This window comes from Protopterus annectens, chromosome 12.part0 (genome assembly GCF_019279795.1).
Source record: "Protopterus annectens isolate FY-2018-M chromosome 12.part0, PAN1.0, whole genome shotgun sequence".
Taxonomy (NCBI): domain Eukaryota; kingdom Metazoa; phylum Chordata; order Ceratodontiformes; family Protopteridae; genus Protopterus; species Protopterus annectens.
The window spans coordinates 560,520,520-560,545,519 of record NC_056746.1 but is presented as its reverse complement, the minus strand read 5'-3'; the positions used below and the strand labels follow the sequence as shown (position 1 = coordinate 560,545,519).

Sequence of the window (25,000 nt, the reverse complement as noted above, 5' to 3'; positions counted from 1 at the left end):
TTGTTCCACTTCAAAATCTTACCTCTCTTTTGTATATCCTCCCAAAATGCCCTCTATCCATTCTTTTCCTTCCATAGCTGAATCGCATTTTTTTTTGGATAGTCTTGTTCCTCTATGGGCAGTAACACTTTCAGTCTTTAACAAGCTTAAGATTCAGTTTATGGTTTAAACTCCCTTCATAATAAGGCTGTGCACATATTTTGCTTCATTCTTGTTAATTATATACTACACCTGCTCTCTAACAGTGATTCTATCCATCCATCATCTGATTGCTTTTATATAGGTTGTCTCTTGAATGTAAGTGCATAGCTTTGTAAAACTTCACTAAATCTGGTACTTTCACTGCACCTTGCTTAGCTGGTTAGAATCAGTTTTTCCCATTTCACCCTTTTCCTTTTATTTTCCCCACAAAAAAAACTCCTTTACCACTTTAATTCTGATCCAGTTATTTGAGTGGAAGGTAACAATATGCCTGACTTGTATGTAGAATCAAATGGACTAAAAACATCTTGACTGACTGTATGCTGCTGTTTATGTGCATAACTAAACTCTTCCACTGCTTCAGTTTACTGTTTTTCTCAACCATTTTATTTCACAACTCTTTTTATCTTTTATATCTTGATGATGATGACTACTGAAATTATTTATTTATTTTACGTTTGTTCACTGGGAAATTACCAGGTCCATTTTCAGCTGAGGCCCAGGATGAAAAGCTCCAGCATCGAGTTATACAAATACAGTACATCCAGCATAATACACAAAACCGGTTACATCATGTATGCTGAGCATAGTAATACAAGAAATTAATAAAAACACTCCAGGTAAAAGACAATGTCAGTTACAGTACATCCAGCATAATACACAAAACCGGTTTTATCATATATGCTGAGCTTAGTAATATAACAAGAAATTAATAAAACACTCCAGGTAAAAAGACAATGTCAGTTATACATTGGTAAGAGAAGAAAATATATCAAGTAAGTTTCTACAGTTAAAAGTACCCTTTCAGATGACCAAGCCTACAGGGGATCAGAGAATCCAGCATGTGATCAGAGAGGAGTTTGGGGAGTTAATAGTAGTATGGGTAGGGTTATGTGATACAAGGGCATAACCAGGTACTAAGAAGGTGCAATTTGAGGGAGTTTTTGAATATGGATGTGGAGGGGGCAGTGGACACGGATAGGGGAAGAGAGTTCCAATTTCTGGCAACGGTGTTGGGAGTAGAGCGCTTTCCCTGCATTATTGTTAGCCTTGGTGATGGAGAGGAGAGATTTTTCACTGGATCTTGGGTACCGGTTTGCAGTATAGACAGTAAGTAGGTTGGATAATGAGGGTTTTTTTCAGGATTTTTGAGAATATTGTAGGCTGTGCCCAGCTGGTGATAGTTAAGTAGCTGTGGTAGCTCAAGCCATTTTAGTGCAGCACAGTGATGGGTTCTATAGGTTGAGTTAGTAGCAAACTTGGCTATTTTATTGTAGCATGATTCTAGTTTGTCTAAGTCACATTGTCTGATTTGGGTAAAGATTGGTCCTGTGTATAATAGAGTTGAGAGGAGGTGGCTTTGTGCAAGAATGACTCTTGCTTTTTGTGAAAGAAAGGACTTATGCCTGTATAGGGAGCCTAGTTTGTTGTTCACATCTTACATACCATAAAACTAGTACACAGAGTGGAGATTGTCTATTTCAATGCCCAGACTTTTGGTGTGGTAGAATTAGTTGGATACCTGATTTCCATTTTTCTACTGAGTTAAAGGTATCTTGAGTAAGTGTATGTAGGGTGGTGGGAGATGAGGCGGAGCAGATCAGGGTTGAATCATCTGCATATTGTATGAGTGTGGCTTGTTGTGTAGAGCTATTGAGGTTATTTGTGAAAATAGAGAACAATAGCGGGCCCAGTATAGAGCCCTATGGGACTCCTATGGTGGTGGTTGGAAGTTGTGTAGACAGAGTTCCTTTCCACTGGACTGATTGTTGCCTGTCAGATAGGTAGCTTCTGAACCAGGTTATAGTAGAGGAGGTGAAGGATAATGATGTTAGTGAGTCTAATAGAATGGAGTGGGAGACCATATCAAATGCTTTTGAGAGGTCTAGGAAAATGGCTGATAAATATTTGTTATCATTCCTTTGAAGGTTTATATAATTTTAGTGAAGGATAGAAGGGCTGTGGTAGTGCTGTGATGTGGACGGAAACTGTGTGCGGTAGATAGTAGATTGTGTGTGCTATGAAATGTCATCACTTGCAAGTGGATGCATTTCTCAAGAATTGTGGATAAGGGGCAAAGGATGGCAATAGGTCGGTAGTAGGAGAATTCGTAAGAATTAACTCCTTCATGAAGAGGAATGATGCGAGATGCTTTCCAGAGTTTGGGCATGTAGGATTCTAGTATGGAGCGGTTGATAAGGATGGAGACAGGATATGATAGGGAGTCACTAGGCATTATTGGGTATGCAGCAGGTATGTTATCAGCTGCCAGTGTGGTTGGCTTTAGTTTTAGGAGGATTTTTTTGATAGTTGAGGTGGGCACTGGTGATAGGCTGAAAGAGGGGGTGGTGTGGGATAGGTTAAGTTGTGATTGAGGTAGACTGTGTTTGGTTATTTGACTGGTCAGGGCTAAGATGGATTTAGTAAAATGGTTATTAAATTGAGAAGCTATGTCTAGGGTATTATTAGTAGTGCTGGGTGCTGGAGTTGTGGTTTTGCCTGGCTTTAGTAGGGAGTTAATGGCATGCCAGAATTTTTGTGGATTATTTGAATATTTACTTTGGGCGCTAAGAAAATATTTTGTTTTATTTTGGATTCAGCCTTGGCTTTGTTTATAAGCTGTTGATAGTATTGCCTGGAGCGAGGGGTTTTGTCAGTTTTCCAGATTTTCCAGGCTTTATTTCTAGCTTTTAGTAAGGCTCTGGTGTCCCTATTTAGCCAGGGTGTGTAGTTGGCTTTAACTCTCATCTTTCTGCTGGGAGCTAGATTGTTAAGGATGTTGGAGAAGGTAGTATTGAAGTAGTCTACTGCCTGGTCTAACCCAAGTGTCCGTAGTGGTTCCCAGTTGCAGTGGCTTATGACAGTATTTGGGTATCGTGGGGAAGGTTACGATCATCTCGTACGAATTTGTAGACTACTGGTTTGGGGTGATTGGAGTGCTTGTGGAGTAGGAAGGTGGGGAGATGATCACTTAGGTCATCTGAGAGACAGCCTACTGTATAATTTTGTTTGGGATAGTTGGTTAGTGTCCAGTCGAGTATGGATTTTCTTTGTTTTCTCAGCTATTCTAGTTGGTTCTTCAGTTAGTTGAGAGAACCCGTATAGATTGATATGTGTAGAGCGGCTGCTGGAGTTGCAGGCTGCCCAGTCAGTGTTAATGTCTCCTAGTAGGATTGTTTCCTGAGGTAGATTGTCCTTTGTCCAGTGTAGGATGTCTTCTATTATGAGCGAGTTGTTGCCTGGAGGTATGTAGCAGCATATTATATTGATGATCTTGGTATTTCTTATGGATAGGACAGAAAATAGGGCTTCAGCATTTTGAAACGTGGATGGTGTGGTGTGCAGGAGCTGGAGGTTAAGGGTGTTTTTAATGAGAATGGCTACTCCCCCTCCTTTCCTGTTTGTTCTATCTCATGTAAGTGTATTATACCCTGGAGGGAGAAAGTCTTCATCTTGGATACTGGGTTTAAGCCAGGTCTCTGTAATGGCGAGTACATCAGACTTGTAGTGGGCTATAAATGCATGTAGGTCTGTTAGCTTGTTGGTAATACTTCTTATGTTGAGATTTTGGATTAGCAGGTCAGATGTTTGTCTGGCTGAGAGGGGATCTGGATTTGGGTGAATGTCACCAGAGGTTAGCAGAGTTTGTAGGAGTGCCCGTATGTGTTATTTAATATTAATTGTTTGAGAGCTTGGTCTATGAGAGTTTTTCTTAGTGTGGTGAGTGGTGTCATTTTTGTTGGTGAGTAATATGTAGTTGTAAGATTTATGATTTGTAGGGCAGATGTAGAACTGTGAGTGGGTTTGAGAGGGTGGGCTAGTGTGGGTGGTGTGATAGGAGTACTTGTGCAGCGGTAGGTCTGTTTGTAAGGAAGTTAGGAAGGTTAGTAATAGAGCTAGTGATAGGGATGTGAGTGTGGGTAACATGATACTACTTTGAGTGAGTAGAACAACTAGGATTCCTGATTGGTTGTGTGTGATGGTAGAGGTGTGTTGTCTGGGAATGTGTTATTGGGAGTGGAATCCGTGTGGGATGTAATTGGATTGGAGGGTGGGGGGAGGTAGGATGAGTGGGTTGGACTACTGGTCAGGTGATTAGGGGTTGGACTACTGGTTAGGTGATTGATTAGGGGTTAGAAAAAAAGTAGTAGTGGGGGCAGGGAGGGGAGCGGAGCAAGCCCGAGCACAGCGGGCTAACACTTGACTCCCAAGTGTTTCTTTAGGCTTTGGTAAGTATGTATTGTTAGCTAAAATGGTTATATGTTGAACTGAAATTTTAACTGTGTAATTTAAACTGTATCATGTTAAGTTGTCAATCTCGCCTTCATTCTTGCTGGATGGGTTTGGAGCCGATCCTCGGCTCCGACTCGGCACTTGCTAAGCTCGAGAGTCACTTTTACCAGCTCGAGGCAGCCCCATATCCCATGATGCAAGGCGGTAATTACCCAGATCTCGTTTGCCGCTTCGCTAATGAGGTCAATGTTTTTCATCTCACATTGCTGCAGTCCTTACACTTGGGTAGTCCGCTGTCCCTCGGTCGGCCCGAATATCAAAGTATAAGGCTGACGTCGGTCAAGGCGCATTTGACTGACATCAGGACGTCAGGGTACAAATGCGCATGACCGACGTCATATCCTCAGTCTTTTTTGCCGCATGGTCCGATGCAGAAGCAGTATTGCAAGTGCCGGTTGGCGTTCTGAAATTTTTCGATTTCGGAGTTTCAGACCGAGTCATAGTTGGCTAAGTACCCCGTTGGGGAATATTTTAGTTTTTTCTTGCCTCAGTGGTTTACCGGATGTCAGAAAAAGTGAATAACTATATTTCTTGTGGGAAACAGATACCGCATAGAGACTATCATACTTTGTGTATTCCTTCTTTAGGGCCTGAGCACGACGTTGTTGGGTGTCGCTCTTGTGCTAGATTCAATAAGCGCACTATAAAGAGGAGATTAGATTGTGCCAGGTTAGTCTTTGGGAAGCGGTGCAATTATAAAATGCCGTCGGATGCTCCGACGCCCGCTTCTTCGAAGAAGCGCAAGGACAAAGCAGTTAAGCCTAGGCTAGAAGAACCGTCCGTACCGGACGCCGGTTCTTTAGAGGTGTCGGTGGAGCCGGTGGTTCCACCGGAGGTTTCTTTGGGTTCCCAGGGAGACTTTGTTATTGCAGGATGTGGCCTCTCAGGAGGCAGGTCAGGTGATGGGGCTTCTCAGGTTACTGTACTCCCCTCCCTGCCTAGGGTGGTTAGGCCCTCTCCTTCTGTTCCCAAGGCTTCTCCCAGAGGCAGGCCAGGTTTAGCTTCAGTTGGTGTCACCCTAGTTCTTCAGGAACTGTGCCCAAGAAGCATATGCTTAAAATGGCAGAAGATTTGATTACTTTGATTAGGGGTTCTTTACCCCTCCTGATAAGAGACCTAGGGTGGAGCCTGAGCTAGGGAGTTTTGAGCAGGCTTGGATGTTTCAGAGTCTTGACTGAAGACTTGCAGGAGTACTCTCCTTATTCTGATTCTGATGTGGATGATTCTACTCCTTTTGCTTCTCCTCCTGAGGATTTTTCTTTTCAGAAACTCTTCATTCCATGAGGGAGCATTTTAAGTGGGAAGGTCAGGACTTCTCTGATTCCAGGAAAAGGCTTAGGAATTTTGTTTTTACCCCAGCATAGGCCTTTGGCTATACCTCCTGTTTTGGATGTAGTGGAAGATGTTTTATAGAGGCTTCTCTTAATCCTGATTCTCTGCCTCCTGCTCCTGTTAAACGGATAGGTATTACAGGGTGCTTGAAGCTCATAAGTATCTTTTAAGAGTCCTAGGGCAGACCCAGAAACTGTTAGCCAGGGGCCTAAAGGTGTTAAAGCTTCTGTTGTCAAGAATCCGGTTCCTGCAGATAAAGAGGCCAGGGCCTTGGATAGATGGGGAAAGAAAGTTTATACTTCTTCCACTCTAGCTATGAGGGCTTTGAATTGCCAGTTTCACATGTTGAAATATCAAAACTATCTCCTTTCACAATTGAAGTCTAAGGTTGATGCTCTGGCGGAAGGTATTGATTGTAAAGAGTTACAAGATTTAGTACATGTTTCTGAACAGCAATGTGGTTTTGATGCTGTACAGGCCTCGTCTAGGGTGGCTGCCACTGGGTCAGTTCTTCGCAGGCATGCCTGGCTGAGGGATCAAAATTTATCTGACCATGTTAAAACAAGGATTTTAGATGCTCCTTTACAATCTGATCTGTTGTTTGGTTCTCCTGTTGAGGCAGTTTTAAAGAAAATGGAAGACAAGGCTAAGTCTATGCAGACTGTTAAAGATTTTTTGCAGGTTCAGCCTCCGAAGTTTAGTAGAAATTGGCCTACTAAGGGGTGGACGTATCCTTCTTATGATTCCCAGTCTAGGGGTAGATCTAGACGTGGCAGGGGCAGAGCTCAGGGCTCTTTCAGGCCTAGAACAGGGAGTTCTCCTGCACAGTCTTCGGGTGAGGGCAGGGGTCAGTCCTTTCGTAAACAGACCCAATGACCTACCTTTTCAGCTGCCAGAGCCTTCTCGTCTGGCAGCACCTTTGGGAGGAAGGTTGGCACTTTTCAAAGAAAATTGGAGTTTAATTACCCAAGACAGATGGGTATTGGATATCATACACCACGGTTACAGATTTTATTTCCATACCTTGCCTCCTTTCAAAGGCATGCCAGACGTTCCTCCTCAACAAAGAATAGAGGTTCACAAGCAAATTTCTCTGTTACTCCAAATAGGGGCCATACAGCCGGTCCCTATGCCAGAAGTGGGCCTAGGATTTTATTCTCGCCTGTTCCTAGTACCAAAGAAAGGGAACACGTGGAGGCCAATTTTGGATTTATCTATCCTCAACCCTTATCTGGACATTCCCAAGTTCAAAATGTTGACGTTGCAACAGCTTTTACCTCTGCTGGGCAAAGATCATTGGATGGTAACTTTGGATCTCAAGGAGGCTTATCTTCATGTTCCTATCAGACTAAGTTGCAGGAAGTATCTGCGTTTTCGAGCTGGGACTTCTCACCATCAGTTCTCTGCATTGCCCTTTGGCTTATCTACTACCCCCAGAGTGTTCACGAAAGTTCTGGCTCCAGTGATAGCTTTCTTCAGGCTAAAAGGAATACAGATTTATCCTTATTTGGACGATTGCCTGATTCTGGCTCAAGGAAGGACGAGCTTCTTCATCATTTGGAATATGTGATAGCAGTGCTAAGATGCCTGGGGTATTCTGTGAACGAAATAAAGTCCACTCTAGTACCCTCTCAGGACATGTGCTTTCTGGGTATAAGTCTGTATACTGCATCCCAGTTGTCCTTTTTAACCCCGGACAAACAAAAGAATCTTTCCCTTTACTTCCATCAACTATCTCATCAGTCCGGGCTGACTGCAAGGACAGTCCTTCAAGCCTTAGGGTTCATGGCATCTTGTATTCTGGTGCTTCCCAATGCCAAACTGCATATGAGGAAGCTGCAATGGTATCTCAAAAATGTATGGACACAGCACTGCCAGGATCTGGACACTGTCATTCAAATAATACCTTGCATTCAAAAGGAATTTTTGTGGTGGGCACAGGAATGTCACCTAAACAAGGGACTCTCTGTGACCCAGCCAGAGGCGAGTCAGATTTTAACGACAGATGCCTCAGACAAAGCTTGGGAGCTCATCTAAATGGAAAGTGGATACAAGACAAGTGGCCTGCCAGACTACAACATCTACATATCAACTTGAAGGAGATGTTAGCAGTCCAGTTTGCATTAATAGCTTTCAAGGATTTACTTCTTCCAGGGCAGGTGTTGATTCTAACAGACAACACAACTGTCATGTGGTACATCAACAAGCAAGGGGGAACACATTCTTATCCTCTATGCAGGCAAGCAATGATTTTGTGGGAGACTGTTCTCAGTTTACAGCTCAATCTTCAGGCAAGGTTTCTGCCGGAGCACAGAACTCCTTAGCAGATGTGTTGAGCAGGCAATTATGGATCCCCACGAGTGGAAATTGGATCCTCATGTATTTCAGAAATTGACAGTGTCCTGGGGAACTCCAGACATAGATCTGTTAAGCTTCTCCACTAAACCATCAGCTGCCAAAGTTTTGCACAAAAGGTTTCATCCCACAGCTTGGAGAGTGGATGCTCTTTCTTTCAATTGGAGCAATCTTCATGTGTATGCCTTTCCACCTCTGCCTCTCCTCCCAAAGGTACTGCTAAAGGTCAGACAGGACAAGCCAAGGATGATTTTAATAGCTCCAGATTGGCCTCGACAGCACTGGTACCCATTACTGAGAAGTCTGATGCGGAAGCCTCCATGGCCTTTGCCTTCGATTCCACACCTGTTGTCCCAGGAGGACAGTCATTTGCTCAATGTCAAACTTCACTCTCTTCACCTAACAGCCTGGCATATTCTATTTTGAACCATAGAGGGTCTCAACTTCCACAACAAGTTTTGAATGTGATTTTGGAAGCTAGAAGGCCTAGTACAAGGAAAGTGTCGCAGATAAATGGAAGAGATTTTTATTTTGGAGTGCAGCAAAGGATTTTGATGTTTCTGAGCCTAATTTAAGTGTGGCTCTTCAATATCTTACTGAGTTACTGGACAAAGGTTTGTCCTTCTCTTCTATTAAGGTTCATGCTGCAGCAATTTCAGCTCACTATGACTGTGACCCACCATTGTTTTCTCATCCTTTGTTCAAGCAATTTCTGAGAGGGGCAAAGAATATAAGACCCCCATTAGAGCTCCTACTCCTGCTTGGGATCTCAATTTTGTGTTGGAGAAACTCACTCTACAACCTTTTGAGCCTGCAGCTACTGCTGAGTTGAAATATTTATCATGGAAGACTGCCTTTTGTTGGCCATTACCTCTGCAAGAAGGGTTTCTGAATTGCAGGCCCTTATGGCGGTTGAGCCTTTCTTAATTTTCCATAAGGATAGGGTATCTTTCGTACTAATCCTTCCTTTATGCCTAAAGTGGTTTCTAGTGTGGCTTTAAACCAAACTATTCATTTGCCTACTTTTTATGCAAATCCCCAAAATAAAGGGGAAAAGATTTTGCACACTTTAGATGTACACAGGCAGTTGCTATTATTTGGACAGAACTAAAGGGTTCAGGCAGTCTCAGCAGTTATTTGTTTCTTTTGCTTTGAGTTCTCAGGGCAAGCCTGTGTCAAAACAAACTATTTCTAAGTGGATTGGGTTTTGCATTGCTTTCTGTTATTCCCATCATGGCAAGGAGATTCCAGCTGGGATTAGGCCTCATTCCACTAGGGCTACTGCCACTTGACAGCTTTTTGAGGGGTGGCAACCAAGGATATTTTGGAGGCAGCTACTTGGAGTTCAGTGCGTACTTTCTCTAGGCATTATCACCTACCACTTTACTCTAAATCCAGGGCTGGTTTTGCCACTGCTGTTTTGCAGGGCATTTTGGCAGCTCCTGCTTCCTTATAGTTTGGCCATCCTCCCTTACCTCTGCTTTGGGATTCTACCCAAGTGTAAGGACTGCAGCAATGTGAGATGAAGAACATAGTACAGTTTTGTACCTACCATAAATGTAGATGTTCGAAGATCCACATTGCTGCAGTCCAATTTACCCTCCCTCCTTCCCCTCTGTAGTTAGAGGTGGTTGTGTGGGTTGGGTTGTAAATATTGTGTATATAGTATATATTGTGCATATAATTAGTGCAAGGGTGGTTGGTTGTTTGTTTGCTGTTTTTTGGTTTTGACCTTTATTTTTAGGGTCTTCTGACATCTGGGGCAAGAAAAGACTGAGGATATGACGTCGGTCATGCGCATTTGTACCCTGACGTCCTGATGTCAGTCAAATGCGCCTTGACCGACGTCAGCCTTATACTTTGATATTCGGGCCGACCGAGGGACAGCGGACTACCCAAGTGTAAGGACTGCAGCAATGTGGATCTTCGAACATCTACATTTATGGTAGGTACAAAACTGTACTTTCTTTTTACCAGCTCCTGTTAAGTGATATTTTTCTTGCTATTTGTAAGGTTTTAGGCGTCTAAACACTCTAATTTTTAGTCTTTTAGTCTTCACATCCTTCGGTGTACTTTTTCTCTTAGCTCCATACCCATTTCCCCTTAGTTCACTTGGTTTCAGTGTTTCGGGCCTTAGGCCTTTCCCACCCTCACAGTTCCTGTCAGGATTTCCCTCAGGTGTGTGTGTGTTGTGTCACTGTCATAGTAATAACTAATTTATTAGTTATTAATAATTTTTTGTAGTTAGTGTCTTTTATTGGACTGATTGGTGTGTGTGAGTGTTTAAGACATGTCCAAAGATACTAGGGTCTCAGGTTTCAAGAAGTGTGACTCGTGCTGTCAGAAGATGTCTCTGACAGACTCCTGTGCTATATGTCATTCTTTCAGCCAGAGAGTCCTGCAGGAACGTAGAAATAAGTTGATCCTTAGGGGTCTTCTTAAACCAGAGAGCTCCCCGGCTAAGGTCGGCTCCGGGAAGCCCTCCAAGCCTTCCAAGACCCAGGCTTCGGTGTCCAAGTCTGTGGTCTTGGTTCCGACTCCGCTGGAGTCGACATCGCCTCGTCGGCCGATCTTTCCTTGTTGGAAGCTTCTGTACGCCAGTCGGCGCCGATACCCTGGCTTCGGCACCTGTGTCGGCTCCGTCTGCAGCCGACACCCTAGCATCGAAGCATGTCTCTGCTCCGGCTGGAGCCGAGATATCTTTGTCTCCTCTCGGAGCCGACAAGTTGTTGGCTCTGCCTGGAACCGAACGTTCTTCGGCTCCGATGGCTCCGTCCAAGAAGAGGTCTAGATCTCCTTCTTTGGAGTCTATACACTCGGCTCCAGCTTCTCCCTTGCTTTCGGAGCGGAGCCATCGGAGCCGATCATCGAGGTCATCCAGGCTCTCAGACCACGACTTAGAGAGAGTGGTGAGTAGGCTGTTAAAATCACAGGCACTAGCCCAGATGCTCCATAGCCCGTCTCATCAGACGTCAGCTATCCTACACCCCCCCTGAGATTCCTCCTTCGACTCTCTTACAGAGTTCGGAGCCGGAGATTATTGGTACCGTGACTGTTGCTGCTTCGGAGCCGATACCACACTTTTCGGCTCTGTCGTCCTCTACTCCTATCTCCTCCTTGAGACCTTCCTTGGAGGGATCCGTCGGGCTTCCTGGTGGTTCCGAGGGTGAGTGGCATTGGACCCTTGTCCGACCCTCGTTCTCCCTCTCGGGCTTCCTTGGTGAGCTCAGCCCGACATCTGCTTCGGAGCCTTCCCTTTCGGTGGGACCAGGGATCCCTGTTTCTTCGGAGCGGGATCTCTCGGCCCTCCCTGGGAGGGGAGCTTTCGAGCTGATGAGGAGTGTGCTAGCCCCAGAGCTTAGCCAGCAGTCGGTTCCTTTAGCTCCTCCCTCTATGGTGCCTGTACATGCCTCTTCCTGCTCTCTTGCTCCCGGACCCAGAGATCCATCACCCCAGGTTTCCCCATTGGGAAGGACTTCCTCTTCCGAGGTTTCTCCTGATCCTTCAGGTGAACAGCGTGAGGACCTGCAAGAGGAAGCATTTAGACTCCCTTGAGTCTACAACATCAGATACCGATTTAGATGAGTCGGAGGGGTCCCCAAGATTTCCCTCTGAGGATGTCTCCTTTTCAGACATCCTTGAACTCCTCAAACAGAGGAGGAACTGGCCCTCCATTAATCCCTCCGAGGATGAATCGGTATACCTGGAGGCTTTTGGATCTCGACCCTCCACCTCCTGGGTGTCTCCGCCTTTCGACCCCCTTATGGAAGTCATAGCTCGAAAGGCGTGGGCATCTCCTGATTCGGTGGAACCAGTCCCCAGGAGACCTTCAAAGTTTATCACAGCCCCTGCTGAAAAGCAGTTTCTTACTAAGGGTGTCCCGGTTGATGCCATGGTGGTGGCGGCCACCACCAAGAAGGAACTTGCAGATCCTTCCGTGCCAGTCCATCCTCCTAACAAGGAGTCTAGAACCATGGACAGGTATGGCAAGCGGATGTTCTCTTCAGCGACCTTTGCTATGCGTTTGCTGAATTATTTGTGTCCCTTCACCAGACTTCAGAGAGACATTCTCAAAGAGCTAGGTGAAGTAGTACAGGATCCGTCAGCAGCAGGGGCTCAAGAAAAGATCGCCTCTCAGCTGGGAATCCTAAACTCCATAACCAACTCCTCCATGCGGCTCATTTCTTATGCAGCCGATGGGCGAAATAGAGCTGCAGGCACAGGAGTGGCCCTCAGACGTCAGTCCTGGATGCGGCTCTGTAATTTTGCAGACCCCTTTAAGGCGTCCTTCACAAACTCTCCCTTTGATGGGACAATGTTGTTTGGCCCTCAGGTGAAGGACACTTTAACCAGGTGCGAGCAGGACGGCAAGACTCTTTCTGCCGTAGGAGTCCGTTTCTCCACTCCTTCTAGACCTTACCCCAAAGGTCAGAAGGGAGGAAAATGTGGTTCGGAAATTACAAAGTCACGCCTGGCCTGCGTGGTCAGTTTACCCCAGAGGCAGAGGGGTAATAATAATAATAACAGGCGCGCCCTAGGGGCAGAGGGTCCGCAGAACCAGGGCTCCAGAGAGCCTCTCTGACAAGCCCTTCCAGCATCCCTGAGGTGTTGCCGACTGCCCACCCTTGGAGGCAGTCGGGGGAGATTGTCGATGTACCCAGAAGCCTGGCTTTCCCTCTCTCAAGACAAATGGGTACAGTCTATCATATCCGAGGGTTACAAGATTCCTTTAGAAAGCCCTTCCCTCAAAGAGGTTCCCTTCCAGGCGTACCACCGGTCTAAGGAAATTGCAAAATTAGAGGTGTCAAAGCTTCTAAAAAAAAAGGGCCATCCAGCCAGTACCAAAAGATCATTTAGAGTCCGGAATCTACTCAAGGTTCTTTTTGGTCCCCAAAAAGACGGGAGACTGGAGACCAATATTAGACCTCAGCAGGCTCAATAAGTCTGTCAAAAAGACAAGATTTTGGATGGTCACACTCCAATTGATTTTGCCCTTTCTGGGCAAAGACAACTGGATGTGCTCCATAGACCTTCAGGATGCGTACTATCATATAAAGATTCACAGACAACTCCAGAAGATGTTCTTCATTCCACATTGCTGCAGTCCTAACACTTGGGTAGTCCGCTGTCCCAGTCGGCCCGAATACCAAAGTATATGGCTGACGTCGGTCAAGGCGCGTAGTCTGGCGTCAGGGCGTCAGGGTACAAATCGCATGACCGGCGTCATATCCTCAGTCTTTCTTGCCGCATGGTCCGATGCAGAAGCAGTTTTGCGAGTGCAGGTTGGCGTTCTGAAATTTTCTGAAGTCGGAGTTTCAGACCGAATCAAAGTTGGCTAAGTACCCCGTTGGGGAATATTTTGGTTTTTCTTGCCTCAGTATTTAACGGATGTCAGAAAAAGTGAATAACTGTATTTCTTGTGAAACAGATACCTCATAGGGATTACCATACCTTGTGTATACCTTGTTTAGGGCCTGAGCGGCGTTGTTGGATGTCGCTCTTGTGCTAGATTTAACAAGCGCACTATAAAGAGAAGGTTAGACTGTGCCAGGCTAGTTTTTGGGAAGCGTTGTAATTATAAAATGCCGTCGGATGCTCCGGCGCCCGCTTCGTCAAAAGCGCAAGGACAAAGCAGCAAAGCCTAGGTTGGAAGAACCGTCAGTCGGACGTCGGTTCTTTAGAAGGATCAGTGGAGCGGAGGTTCTGCCAGAAGTTTCTTTGGAGTCTCAGGGAGAGACTTTACTGTTACAGGATGTGTCCTCTCAGGAGGTAGGCCAGGCTGAAGGGGCTTCTCAGGTGGCTGTTCTCCCTCTCTTCCTAAGGTGGTTAGACCCTCCCTCTGTTTCCAAGGCTTCTTTGAGAGGCAGGCCAGGTTTAACTTCAGTGGGGGTCTCTCCTAGTTCTTCAGGATCTTTGCCTAAGAAACATATGCTTAAAATGGCAGAAGATTTGATTACTATGATTAGAGGTTCTATGCCCCTCCTGATAAGAGGCCTAGGGTGGAACCTGAGCTTGAGAGTTTTGAGCAGTGTTGAGGCTTCTGAGTCTTGACTGAAGACTTGCAGGAGTATCCTCCTTATTCTGATTCTGATGTGGATGATTCTACTCCTTGACTTCTCCTCCTGAGGATTTTTCTTTTCAGAGACTCTTCATTCCATGAGGGAGCATTTTAAATGGGAAGGTCAAGATTTCTCTGATTCCAGGAAGAGGCTTAGGAATTTTTGTTTTACCCCAGCATAGGCCTTTAGCTATACCTCCTGTTCTGGATGTGGTGGAAGATGTTTTTGCAGAGGCTTCCCTGAACCCTGATTCTTTGCCTCCTGCCCCAGTTAAACCAGATGGGTATTATAGGGTGCCTGAAGCTCATAAGTATCTTTTAAGAGTCCTAGGGCAGACCCGAAACTGTTTCTCAGGGGCCTAAAGGTGTTAAGGCTTCTGTTGTTAAAATCCTGTTCCACCTGATAAAGGGGCAGTGGCTTTGGATAGACGGGGAAAGAAAGTGTATACTTCTTCCACTCTAGCCATGAGGGCGTTGAATTGCCAGTTTCACATGTTAAAATATCAAAATTATCTCCTTTCACAATTGAAGTCTAAGGTGGATGCTCTGGCGGAAGGTATTGAGTGTAAAGAGTTGCAGGATTTAGTTCATGTGTCTGAACAGGTGGGTAAGCATTCCTTGCAATGTGGTTTTGATGCTGTGCAGGCCTCTTGAGGTGGCTGCCACTGGTTCTGTTCTTAGTAGGCACGCCTGGCTGAGGGATCAGAATTTAGCTGAGCATGTTAAGACAAGGATTTTGGATCCTCCGCTACAGTCTGGCGTGTTGTTTGGTTCGCCTGTGGAAGCAGTTTTAAAGAAAATGGAGGACAAGGCTAAGTCTATGCAGACTGTTAAAGATTTTTGCAGGTTCAGCCTCCGAGTTTAGTAGAAATTGGCCTACTAAGGGATGGAGATATCCTGCTTATGATTCCCAGTCTAGGGGTAGGTCTAGGCGTGGTAGGGGCAGAGCTCAAGGTTCTTTTAGGCCTAGAACAGGAGTTCACCTGCTCAGTCTTCTGGTGAGGGCAGGGGTCAGTCCTTTCGTAAACAGACCCAATGACCTGCCTTTTCAGCTGCCAGTACTTTCTCGTCTGGCAGCACCTTTGGGAGGAAGGCTGGCTCTTTTCAAAGAAAATTGGAATTTAATTACCCAAGACAGATGGGTATTGGATATCATTCACCAGTTACAGGTTTTATTTCCATACCTTGCCTCCTTTCAAAGGCATGCCAGACATTCCTCCTCTACAAAGAAAAGAGGCTCACAAGCAAATTTCTCTGTTACTCCAAATAGGGGCCATTCAGCGGTTCCTGTGCCAGAAAGGGGCCTAGGATTTTATTCTCGCCTGTTCCTAGTACCAAAGAAGGGGAACACGTGGAGACCAATTTTGGATTTATCTATCCTCAACACTTATCTGGACATTCCCAAGTTCAAAATGTTGACGTTACAACAGCTTTTACCTCTGCTGGGCAAAGATCACTGGATGGTAACTTTAGATCTCAAGGAGGCTTACCTTCATGTGCCTATCAGACTAAGTTGCAGGAAGTATCTGCGTTTTGAGGTGGGAATTCCCATTATCAGTTCTCTGCATTGCCCTTTGGCTTATCTACTGCGCCCAGAGTATTCACAAAGGTTCTGGCTCCAGTGATAGCTTACTTCAGGCTAAAAGGAATACAAATCTATCCTTACTTGGGCGACTGCCTGATTCTGGCTCAAGAAAAGGAAGACCTTTTACAGCATTTGGAATATGTGATAGCAGTGCTAAGATGCCTAGGGTATTCTGTGAGCGAAATAAAGTCCAGTCTAGTACCCTCTCAAGACATGTGCTTTCTGGGTGTGAGACTAAATACAGCAACCAGATGGCCTTTTAACCCGGACAAACAAAAGAATCTTTCCATTTACTTCCATCAACTATCTCTTCAGTCCGGGCTGACTGCAAGGACAGTCCTTCAAGCCTTAGGGTTCATGGCATCTTGTATTCTGGTGCTTCCCAATGCCAAACTGCATATGAGGAAGCTGCAATGGTATCTCAAAATGTATGGACACAGCACTGCCAGGATTTGGACACTGTCATTCAAATAATACCTTGCATTCAAAAGGAATTTTGTGGTGGGCTCAGGAATGTCACCTAAACAAGGGACTCTCTGTGACCCGGCCAGGCGAGTCAGATTCTAACGACAGATGCCTCAGACATAGCTTGGGGAGCTCATCTGAATGGAAAGTGGATACAAGACAAGTGGCCTGCCAGACTACAGCATCTACATATCAACATGAAGGAGATGTTAGCAGTCCAGTTTGCATTAATGGCTTTCAAGGAGTTACTTCTTCCAGGGCAGGTGTTGATTCTAACAGACAACACAACTGTCATGTGGTACATCAACAAACAAGGGGAACACATTCTTACCCGTTATGCAGGCAAGCAATGATTTTATGGGAGACTGCGCTCAGCTTGCAACTAACTCTTCAGGCAAGGTTTCTGCCGGAGCACAGAACTCCTTAGCAGATGTGTTAAGCAGACAAATCATGGATCCCCACGAGTGGAAACTGGATCTTCATGTATTTGAAATTGACAGTGTCATGGGGAACTCCAGACATAGATCTGTTCGCTTCTCCACTAAACCACCAGCTGCCAAAGTTTTGCACAAAGGTTTCATCACACAGCTTGGAAAGTGGATGCTCTTTCTTTCAGTTGGAAAAATCTTCATGTGTATGCCTTTCCACCTCTGCCTCTTCTCCCAAAGGTGCTCCTAAAGGTCAGACAAGACAAGCCAAGGATGATTTTAATAGCTCCAGATTGGCCTCGGCAACACTGGTACCCATTACTGAGGAGTCTGGTAAGGAAGCCTCCATGGCCTTTACCTTTGATTCCGCACCTGTTGTCTCAGAGGGACGGTCATCTACTCAATGTCAAGCTTCACTCTCTTCATCTAACAGCCTGGCATATTCTGTTTTGAAGCACAGCAGGTCTCAACTTCCTCAACAAGTTTTAAATGTGATTATGGAAGCCAGAAGACCTAGTACAAGGAAAGTGTCATGAAAAATGGAAGAGATTTTTATTTTGGAGTGCAGCAAAGAATTTGGAGATTTCTGAGCCTAATTTGAGTGTGGCTCTTCAATATCTTACTGAGTTATTGGACAAAGGTTTGTCTTTCTCTTCCATTAAGATTCATGCTGCAGCAATTTCAGCTCACTATGATTGTGACCCACCATTGTTTTCTCATCCTTTGTTCAAGCAATTTCTTAGAGGTGCAAAGAATATAAGACCCCCACGTAGAGCTCCTACTCCTGCTTGGGATCTCAATTTTGTGTTGGAGAAACTTACTCTACAACCTTTTGAGCCTGCGGCTACTGCTGAATTGAAATACTTGTCATGGAAGACTGCTTTTTTGTTGGCCATTACTTCTGCAAGAAGGGTTTCTGAATTGCAGGCCCTTATGGCGGTTGAGCCTTTTTTGATTTTCCATAAGGATAGGGTATCATTACGTACTAATCCTTCCTTTATGCCTAAGGTGGTTTCTAGTGTGGCTTTAAACCAAACTATTCATTTGCCTACTTTCTATGCAGATCCCCAAAATAAGGGGGAAAGATTTTGCACACTTTAGATGTGCACAGGCAGTTCGTTATTATTTAAGCAGGACTAAGGATTTTAGGCAGTCTCAGCAGTTGTTTGTTTCTTTTGCTTTGAGTTCTCAGGGCAAGCCTGTGTCAAAACAAACTATTTCTAAGTGGATTGGGTTTTGCATTGCATTTGTTATTCCCATCATGGCAAGGAGATTCCAGCTGGGATTAGGCCTCATTCCACTAGGGCTACTGCCACTTCAACAGCATTTCTAAGGGGGTGGCAACTAAGGATATTTTGGAGGCAGCTACTTGGAGTTCAGTGCATACTTTCTCTAAGCATTACCACCTTCCTCTCTACTCTAAATCTAGGGCTGGTTTTGCCACAGCTATTTTGCAAGGCATGTTGACAGCTCCTGCTTCTTTATGATTTGCCAGCCTCCCTTACCTCTGCTTTGGGATTCTACCCAAGTGTTAGGACTGCAGCAATGTGGAATGAAGAACATAGTACAGTTTTGTACCTACCATAAATGTAGATGTTAGAGGATCCACATTGCTGCAGTCAATTTCCTCCTCCTTCCCTCTGTGTTTAGGGGTGGTTGTGTGGGTGAGGTTATACTCTTGTAATTTTGTATATATTGTACATATATTTGGTGCAGGAGTGTTTGGTGTTTTGGTTTTGGCCTTATCTTTTTAGGGTCTTCTGACATCTGGGGCAAGAAAAGACTGAGGATATGACGTCGGTCATGCGCATTTGTACCCTGACGTCCTGACGTCAGACTAATGCGCCTTGACCGACGTCAGCCATATACTTTGGTATTCGGGCCGACTGGGACAGCGGACTACCCAAGTGTTAGGACTGCAGCAATGTGGATCCTCGAACATCTACATTTATGGTAGGTACAAAACTGTACTTTTTCTCCGCTTTCGGCTGGGGACCAGTCATTTTCAATTCAGAGCCCTGCCCTTTGGCCTCACTACAGCCCCCAGAGTGTTCACCAAATGCATGGCAGTGATCACGGCTCACCTGAGACGTCAAGGATTCCAGGTGTTTCCGTATCTCGACGACTGGCTCCTCTCAGCCACCACCAGGCATCAACTTCTCGAAGCCAGAGATTACACTCTACGTCTCTGCGGTCACTTAGGAATTTCAGTCAACTTCGAAAAATCTTCCTTGTCGCCCTGCCAATCTATTACCTTTATAGGCGCAGATCTAGACACTACTCGGATGTCAGCAAACCTAACAACTCAGAGAATCCTAGATATTCAAAACCACGTTCGGATCATCCTATCCAGCAAAAAGGGCAAGCCAGGTTGGTCCTGAAAGTGTTGGGCCTCATGGCAGCTGCCATAACACTTCTTCCTCTGGCCCGCTTTTACATGCGTCTCCTACAATGGATGTTGTTCACCCAATGGTCCTTCCAGCAGCTTCCATCGTCACAAGATTCTGGTGACACAAACCTGCAAGAACCATCTATCCTGGTGGATTTCCTCTCCTCTAGTTCATCAGGGCAGACCATTTGTTCCCCGGCCCTGGTAGCCACGGTCGCCGGATGCCTCCCTGATCGGGTGGGGGCATTATCAGGGCAGGATGGTTCATGGCGCGTGGCAACCGTTCGAATACCACCTGCACATAAATGTCCTAGTGATGAGAGCAGTGCTTTTAACGTTGCAAGCCCTCAACGACTTTCTCCCTTTAGGGACTATTGCAGTTCACACGGACAACATGTCCATCGTGTGGTACATCAACAAGCAGGCGGAACCAAGTCCTATCCCTTGTGTCGAAGCTCTCAGACTTTGGCAATGGGCGATCTCCTCTCATCGGTTTCTGGTAGCAACGCATATCCCCGGGAAAACCAACATAATAGCGGACAGATTGAGCAGAGCTATTCTCATGCCTCACGAGTGGTCTCTCAAGCAATCCATTGTGGAGATTTTTCAGAGTGGGGCCGCCCATGCTGCGATCTTTTTGCTACTCCCCAAAACAGCAAATGCCCAGACTTCTTCTCTCTTCCCACTTCCGGGCCATCCCCCCAGAGACGCTCTTACCCAAGATTGGCCCCGGGGACTTCTTTATGCCTTTCCTCCCTTTCCTTTGATACCACAAATACTCCAGAAAGATACCGTCTTGAGAGCCAAAATGATTCTCATTGCCCCTTACTGGCCTCGACGAATTTGGTTCCCGTTCCTTCCATCGCCATCTTTTGGTGCGGCCTTGGCATCTGGACCCAGTTCCAGATCTTCTGACCCACCAGTCGGGTCAACTGCACTGGTCCGTTCCTTCCCTCAACCTCACAGCTTGGTTGCTCCACTTCCTTCCTTAGCCAGGCTTCCTATGATCTCTAACCCCGTTGGAGATATCATAGTAGCTTCTCTTGTCCTCTACCAGGAGGATTTATTCTAGCAAGTGGAAACGCTTCTCTTTTTGGGCAATATCTAAGAACATAGACCCCTTTACTGCCCCTATTCACTCTGTCTTGGATTTCCTTGCGGAAATTTTTCACTCAGGTTCTTCGTCTTCCACAGTCAAAGTTCAGTTGGCTGCAATCTCGAACTTCCATGTTGGCATTGCAGACCACAACATTATGTCCCACAAACTTTGTAAAGCCTTTCTCAAAGGAGTGTTCCTTCTTAAACCCCCTGTTAGAGACCCTCCACCACAGTGGGACTTAAATTTAGTGCTGACATCCTTGATACTTCCCCCTTTCGAACCGGCTGCTTCATGTTCATTAAAGTTTCTTTCCTGGAAGACACTTTTTCTAGTCGCTATTACCTCGGCTAGAAGAGTGTCTGAACTTCATGCCCTCTGTGTTCGTCCCCCTTATTTGGTCTTCCACAAAGACAGAGTATCCTTGAGAACCAACCCATCCTTTTTGCCCAAGGTTGCTTCTAAGACAAATTTAAACCAATCCATTGATCTCCCTGTATGTTTTCCAATTTATTCTAACAGGGCGGAACAAAAATTGCATTACCTAGATGTTTATCGCCAACTTAGATATTACTTGGACAGAAAAAAGCAATTTAGGAAGTCCGATCAGCTCTTCCTGTCTTATGCTGAAAATAGGAAAGGTCTCCCTGTTTCTAAAGTGATCTTATCTAGATGGCTATCTTCCACCATTTCTGACATTTATCAGCTTAGGGGCAAGCAGCTGAACTCAAAACCTGAAGCTCATTCCACAAGAGGTCTAGCCACTTCTACAGCCTTTCAGGCTAGACTATCCTTGGATACGATTTGTGCAGTAGCCACTTGGGCCACTCCTCACACCTTCGTTTCTCATTACAAATTGGATTTGGCCTCCAGGGACAGGGCAAGCTTTGGTTCCACTGTTCTCAAGAGTCTGTTCCATTGAGCCACCCAGGATAGAGGTGCTAGGGACGCGGTCCCATCCAGCAAGAATGAGGAGATTGACAACTTAACATTTAGAAGTTATGTACCTACCATAGCGTTCCATGTTAGTTGTCTTTTCTCGCCTTCTTTCTTGCGTCCCTCCCTCCTGTCCCCCTAGCCTGGACAGACCTTTATCTCCCCTTTTCTCTGGAAGATTCTTCTTCCTTGGACACCAGATAGTTCTTGTCCTTGATTACCTGGTTTCCATGACAGCCTTTTTAGGTTAGTGTTTCTCTTTCCTTAGTGGAAAGTTTTTATAGGCAGTTTTTCCTCTAGATACCAAACGAGATCTGGGTAATTACCGCCTTGCATCATGGGATATGGGGCTGCCTTATGCTGGTAACAGTGACTCTCGAGCTTAGCAAGTGCCGAGTCGGAGCCGAGGATTGGCTCCGAACCCATCCAGCAAGAAAGAAGGCGAGAGAAGACAACTAACATGGAACGTTATGGTAGGTACATAACTTCTAATTTGCACCAAGTTATAGACTATGTTATGGGCACAGAGTATAATTTTCTGACATTCTTAAAAGGATATAGAATTAAAGCTGGGGTTAGTTACAGATGAAACAGGAGAGGAAATGAAATGCTATTTTATAGATCTGAGTATTTCTCAAAAGAAAATTGACTTTAGTTTGGGGGGACACTAACTGGAGAGCAATATACAGCTGTTTATGCCTGGTGATATACTCTTCAGTACAGAGGTTTGATTAAGGAACTATACAGCAGAAATGTACCAATACACTCACTAACATTTGTTTAAGTTAATGCAGGTAAGGTATTTTACTGTCTAGACACTGTGGAAGTTAAGCACCTACATTAGTGTTTAGTCTCTCTAGTTGCAGTACAAGTGTCTGTGGGTGCCCAATGTTCAAGAGAAAATTTGAAATTTCCACTGCTTGACCTGAAGGATGGTTTGGATTACTTGAATGCAAAAACTTACAGTAGGATGATTACCCATCAGGGGAGACAAACAGCTGCTGAAATGGTCATATAAACCACGTAATGAATGCAACCCAAAAGGTAAGGATCAAACAGTTCATTTACTGTGGATGTAAAGGTACATAAAGGTACAGTGAGTTATAAGGCAGTCAGTCAGGAATGTGTAGAGAGGTCAAGGAAGACGAAGATTTAATGGAACCATTGATTTCTCACTCCAGGGTCACTAACTACCCTATGGAGAGCAGTTTCATTGCTGTGCCTTGCACTAAACCAGTATGGCATGGCTCAGTAAGGTACTAGGTATGACTAATATCGTATGTACACCACTTTTGCTGTAACCTTGCAGATACAGAAGAGAGCAGTAATTTTACAACTTGCCCATATTTAAAGATCTTTTATGATAGTGTAATTGGTCACTTTCAGGATGACTGGGGGAGTGGAACTGCTCTCAGTGAAGACCAAACATTATGGTAAATTAACTGGACCAGGTGACTTGATTAGCCAGTAAAGTCTCCTATCCAGCTAACATCTGATAGCTTGTGCCATGAAGCCAAATCTATGATGTTCTCATGCTTGTCATAATTGTCCTGCACCTAAAAAAAAAAAAAAAGTCAGGGCTATTCAGATAATTAATGCATAGGTACACCTTTGGTGAAGATCAGCATGATGTTCATTACCATATCCACAGAAAGCATAATAGCATCTGCCAGGATGGCTGCGCTGTGCATTATGCTCACCATGGTCATTACTGGCTAGTTATTTATGGCAGAGATCTTACCTTTGTATTTCAGATTTCTGAGTAGTATTCAACACAGTTGGCATCCAAGCCATTTCTCTTTCATTTAAAAATGGAAAAACCTCCTTATTAGCCTCAACAAAAAGTTGAGATCCCTCATTAAATCCTCTAATTCCAGCTATAAAAGCAGAATTGCAGCAGACACTCAAAACAATCACAAAGCCTTCTATAGCTATATCAAGAACCTCTATGGCAATACCCAGATTTGCTCTGAGATACTGCACAGTGGTACCTCCTATTCTGAACCAACAGATATTGCCAACACACTGGCCGACAGATTCAGTGCCAGCTTTACCCCTCTCTCTCCCTCTAAAGGACCAATCACAATACCGGAAGAATGCCAGGCACCCAGGACTACTGCAGGGCATGTTAAAGCTGCATTGTCCAATGCCAAGATAACAGGTTCCATGGAACCCGATAATATCCCTGGCTGTGTTTTACATGCACTACAAAGTGAACTGGCACCACATCTTTGTGTCCTGTTTAGTCACAGCCTCACCACAGACTTTGACCCTACTGAATGGCGCACTTCTACAGTCATCCCTCTCCATGGAGAGGGGGGGGGGCGACCACATACCTTGGGAATTATCGTCCCATTAGACTGACAAGTCTGATATGTAAAGCTGTGGAGCACATCATCATGGACCTGATTTACAAAGATATAGAAAATCTCCAAACTCTAGACCCTAGCAGTTTGGCTTTGTGAAAGGGAGAATCATGCCTGCTCAACCTGGTTGACTTTGAGTCAGTCACCAGGGCTGTGGCTGAAGGTCAGGCATGCATGCAGCCTACCTCGATCTGGTTAAGGACTTTGATAACCTTCCTCACTCAAGAATTATTGATACACACCAAACTAGGCATCAACCCCTATATCACTAGGTGGGTTGCAAATTGGCTCACAGAACACAGTGTGAAAGTATCTGACTCCAAGTCAGACTGCCGACCAGTCACCACAGGGATTGGTCCTATTCGGTGTCTACTTCTCAGAAGTCCAAGCCAAAACAAAGGGACTCTGGCTGATCAAGTTCGCAGATGACTGCAAACTGGGAGCCATAATTAACTTTCCAAGTGATGCAGACATCCTACAGAAAGGCCTCATTGAGACCAGTAAGTAGTGTCACAACAGTGGCCGTGAGCGTAATGCCAAAAAGTGCATTGTCATCCCCTTAGGTAAAAACTCAGTTCCCACTTACTACCACATAGATGGGAGCCCGCCGAACACTGAAGGGGTTATAAGAAATTTGGGGACGCAGGTTGACAGCAACCTCTCCTTCGAACTCTACATTGGCACTGTGGTCAGAAAGTCCTTCTATGTGGCACATCTCATTACCAAGGGTTTTGCATCCAGGAAGAAAGAGGTCATCATCTCTCTCTACTCTTCCCTCATTAAACCAATCATAGAGTATAATGCCCCATTTGGCATGTACCTCACTAGACACCTGCAACAGCTGGAGAGGCCACAAAAGTACCTCACGAAGAGGATCCTAGGCATTAAGCACATGTCCTACACGGATAGACTCAAAAGGCTCCAGCTATTCTCTGTCTCATATCACCTACTTGGAGGCGATCTCTGCTTGACTTAAAAAGCCATGTCTGACCCAGCTCTGTTAGAAATGCTATATTTAAAGAAATCCCAGTCCCACCGTACCACACACTCCAGAGACCTCAACCTCATTGCCACAAACACACCCAGAGACTGCCCATGCTCTGAAATAGACTTTCCGTACATGTCAAGCAGAGCACCTCGCTGTCCCTCTTACAGAGAAATCCTGATTAGTGGATGGGTAATAGAAAGTTCACCCCGGGGATCATGCCAGTGGCTCTACTTTAGCAGAGGCACTGGGAACTAACAGACGGCACGATGCCAGGGCACTTCTGTGGGCTCTGCCTCTAAAGGCTCCAGGGCCATTAGCCTAGCACACACCTATGAACAATTTCTGTATGGTTACCTTGAGTAGTTGGGTCATTTTTCAGTATGTTTACAATTTTGAGATGTGTGGGACTAAGTTGTCTGTTCCAGTCTTAACTATGTACTTTTTTCTTTTCAGAATGTTACCTCATCTCCCCAGTATTCAACTTTCTTAGAGCAATTCCCCTTTCCCA

The 25,000-nt window shown here is 45.2% G+C and overlaps 1 protein-coding gene across 1 annotated transcript in view; it reads left to right on the top strand.

The window, feature by feature from the left end:
• The window catches only part of LOC122816707 (transformation/transcription domain associated protein), a gene marked incomplete in the record, with an annotated part of 2,794,447 nt that overhangs the window by 85,876 nt on the left and 2,683,571 nt on the right, over positions 1 to 25,000 (top strand). Inside the window, 1 exon segment of the mRNA XM_044089697.1 lies at positions 24,946 to 24,986. Within this exon segment, the coding sequence (XP_043945632.1) occupies positions 24,946 to 24,986 (41 nt within the window).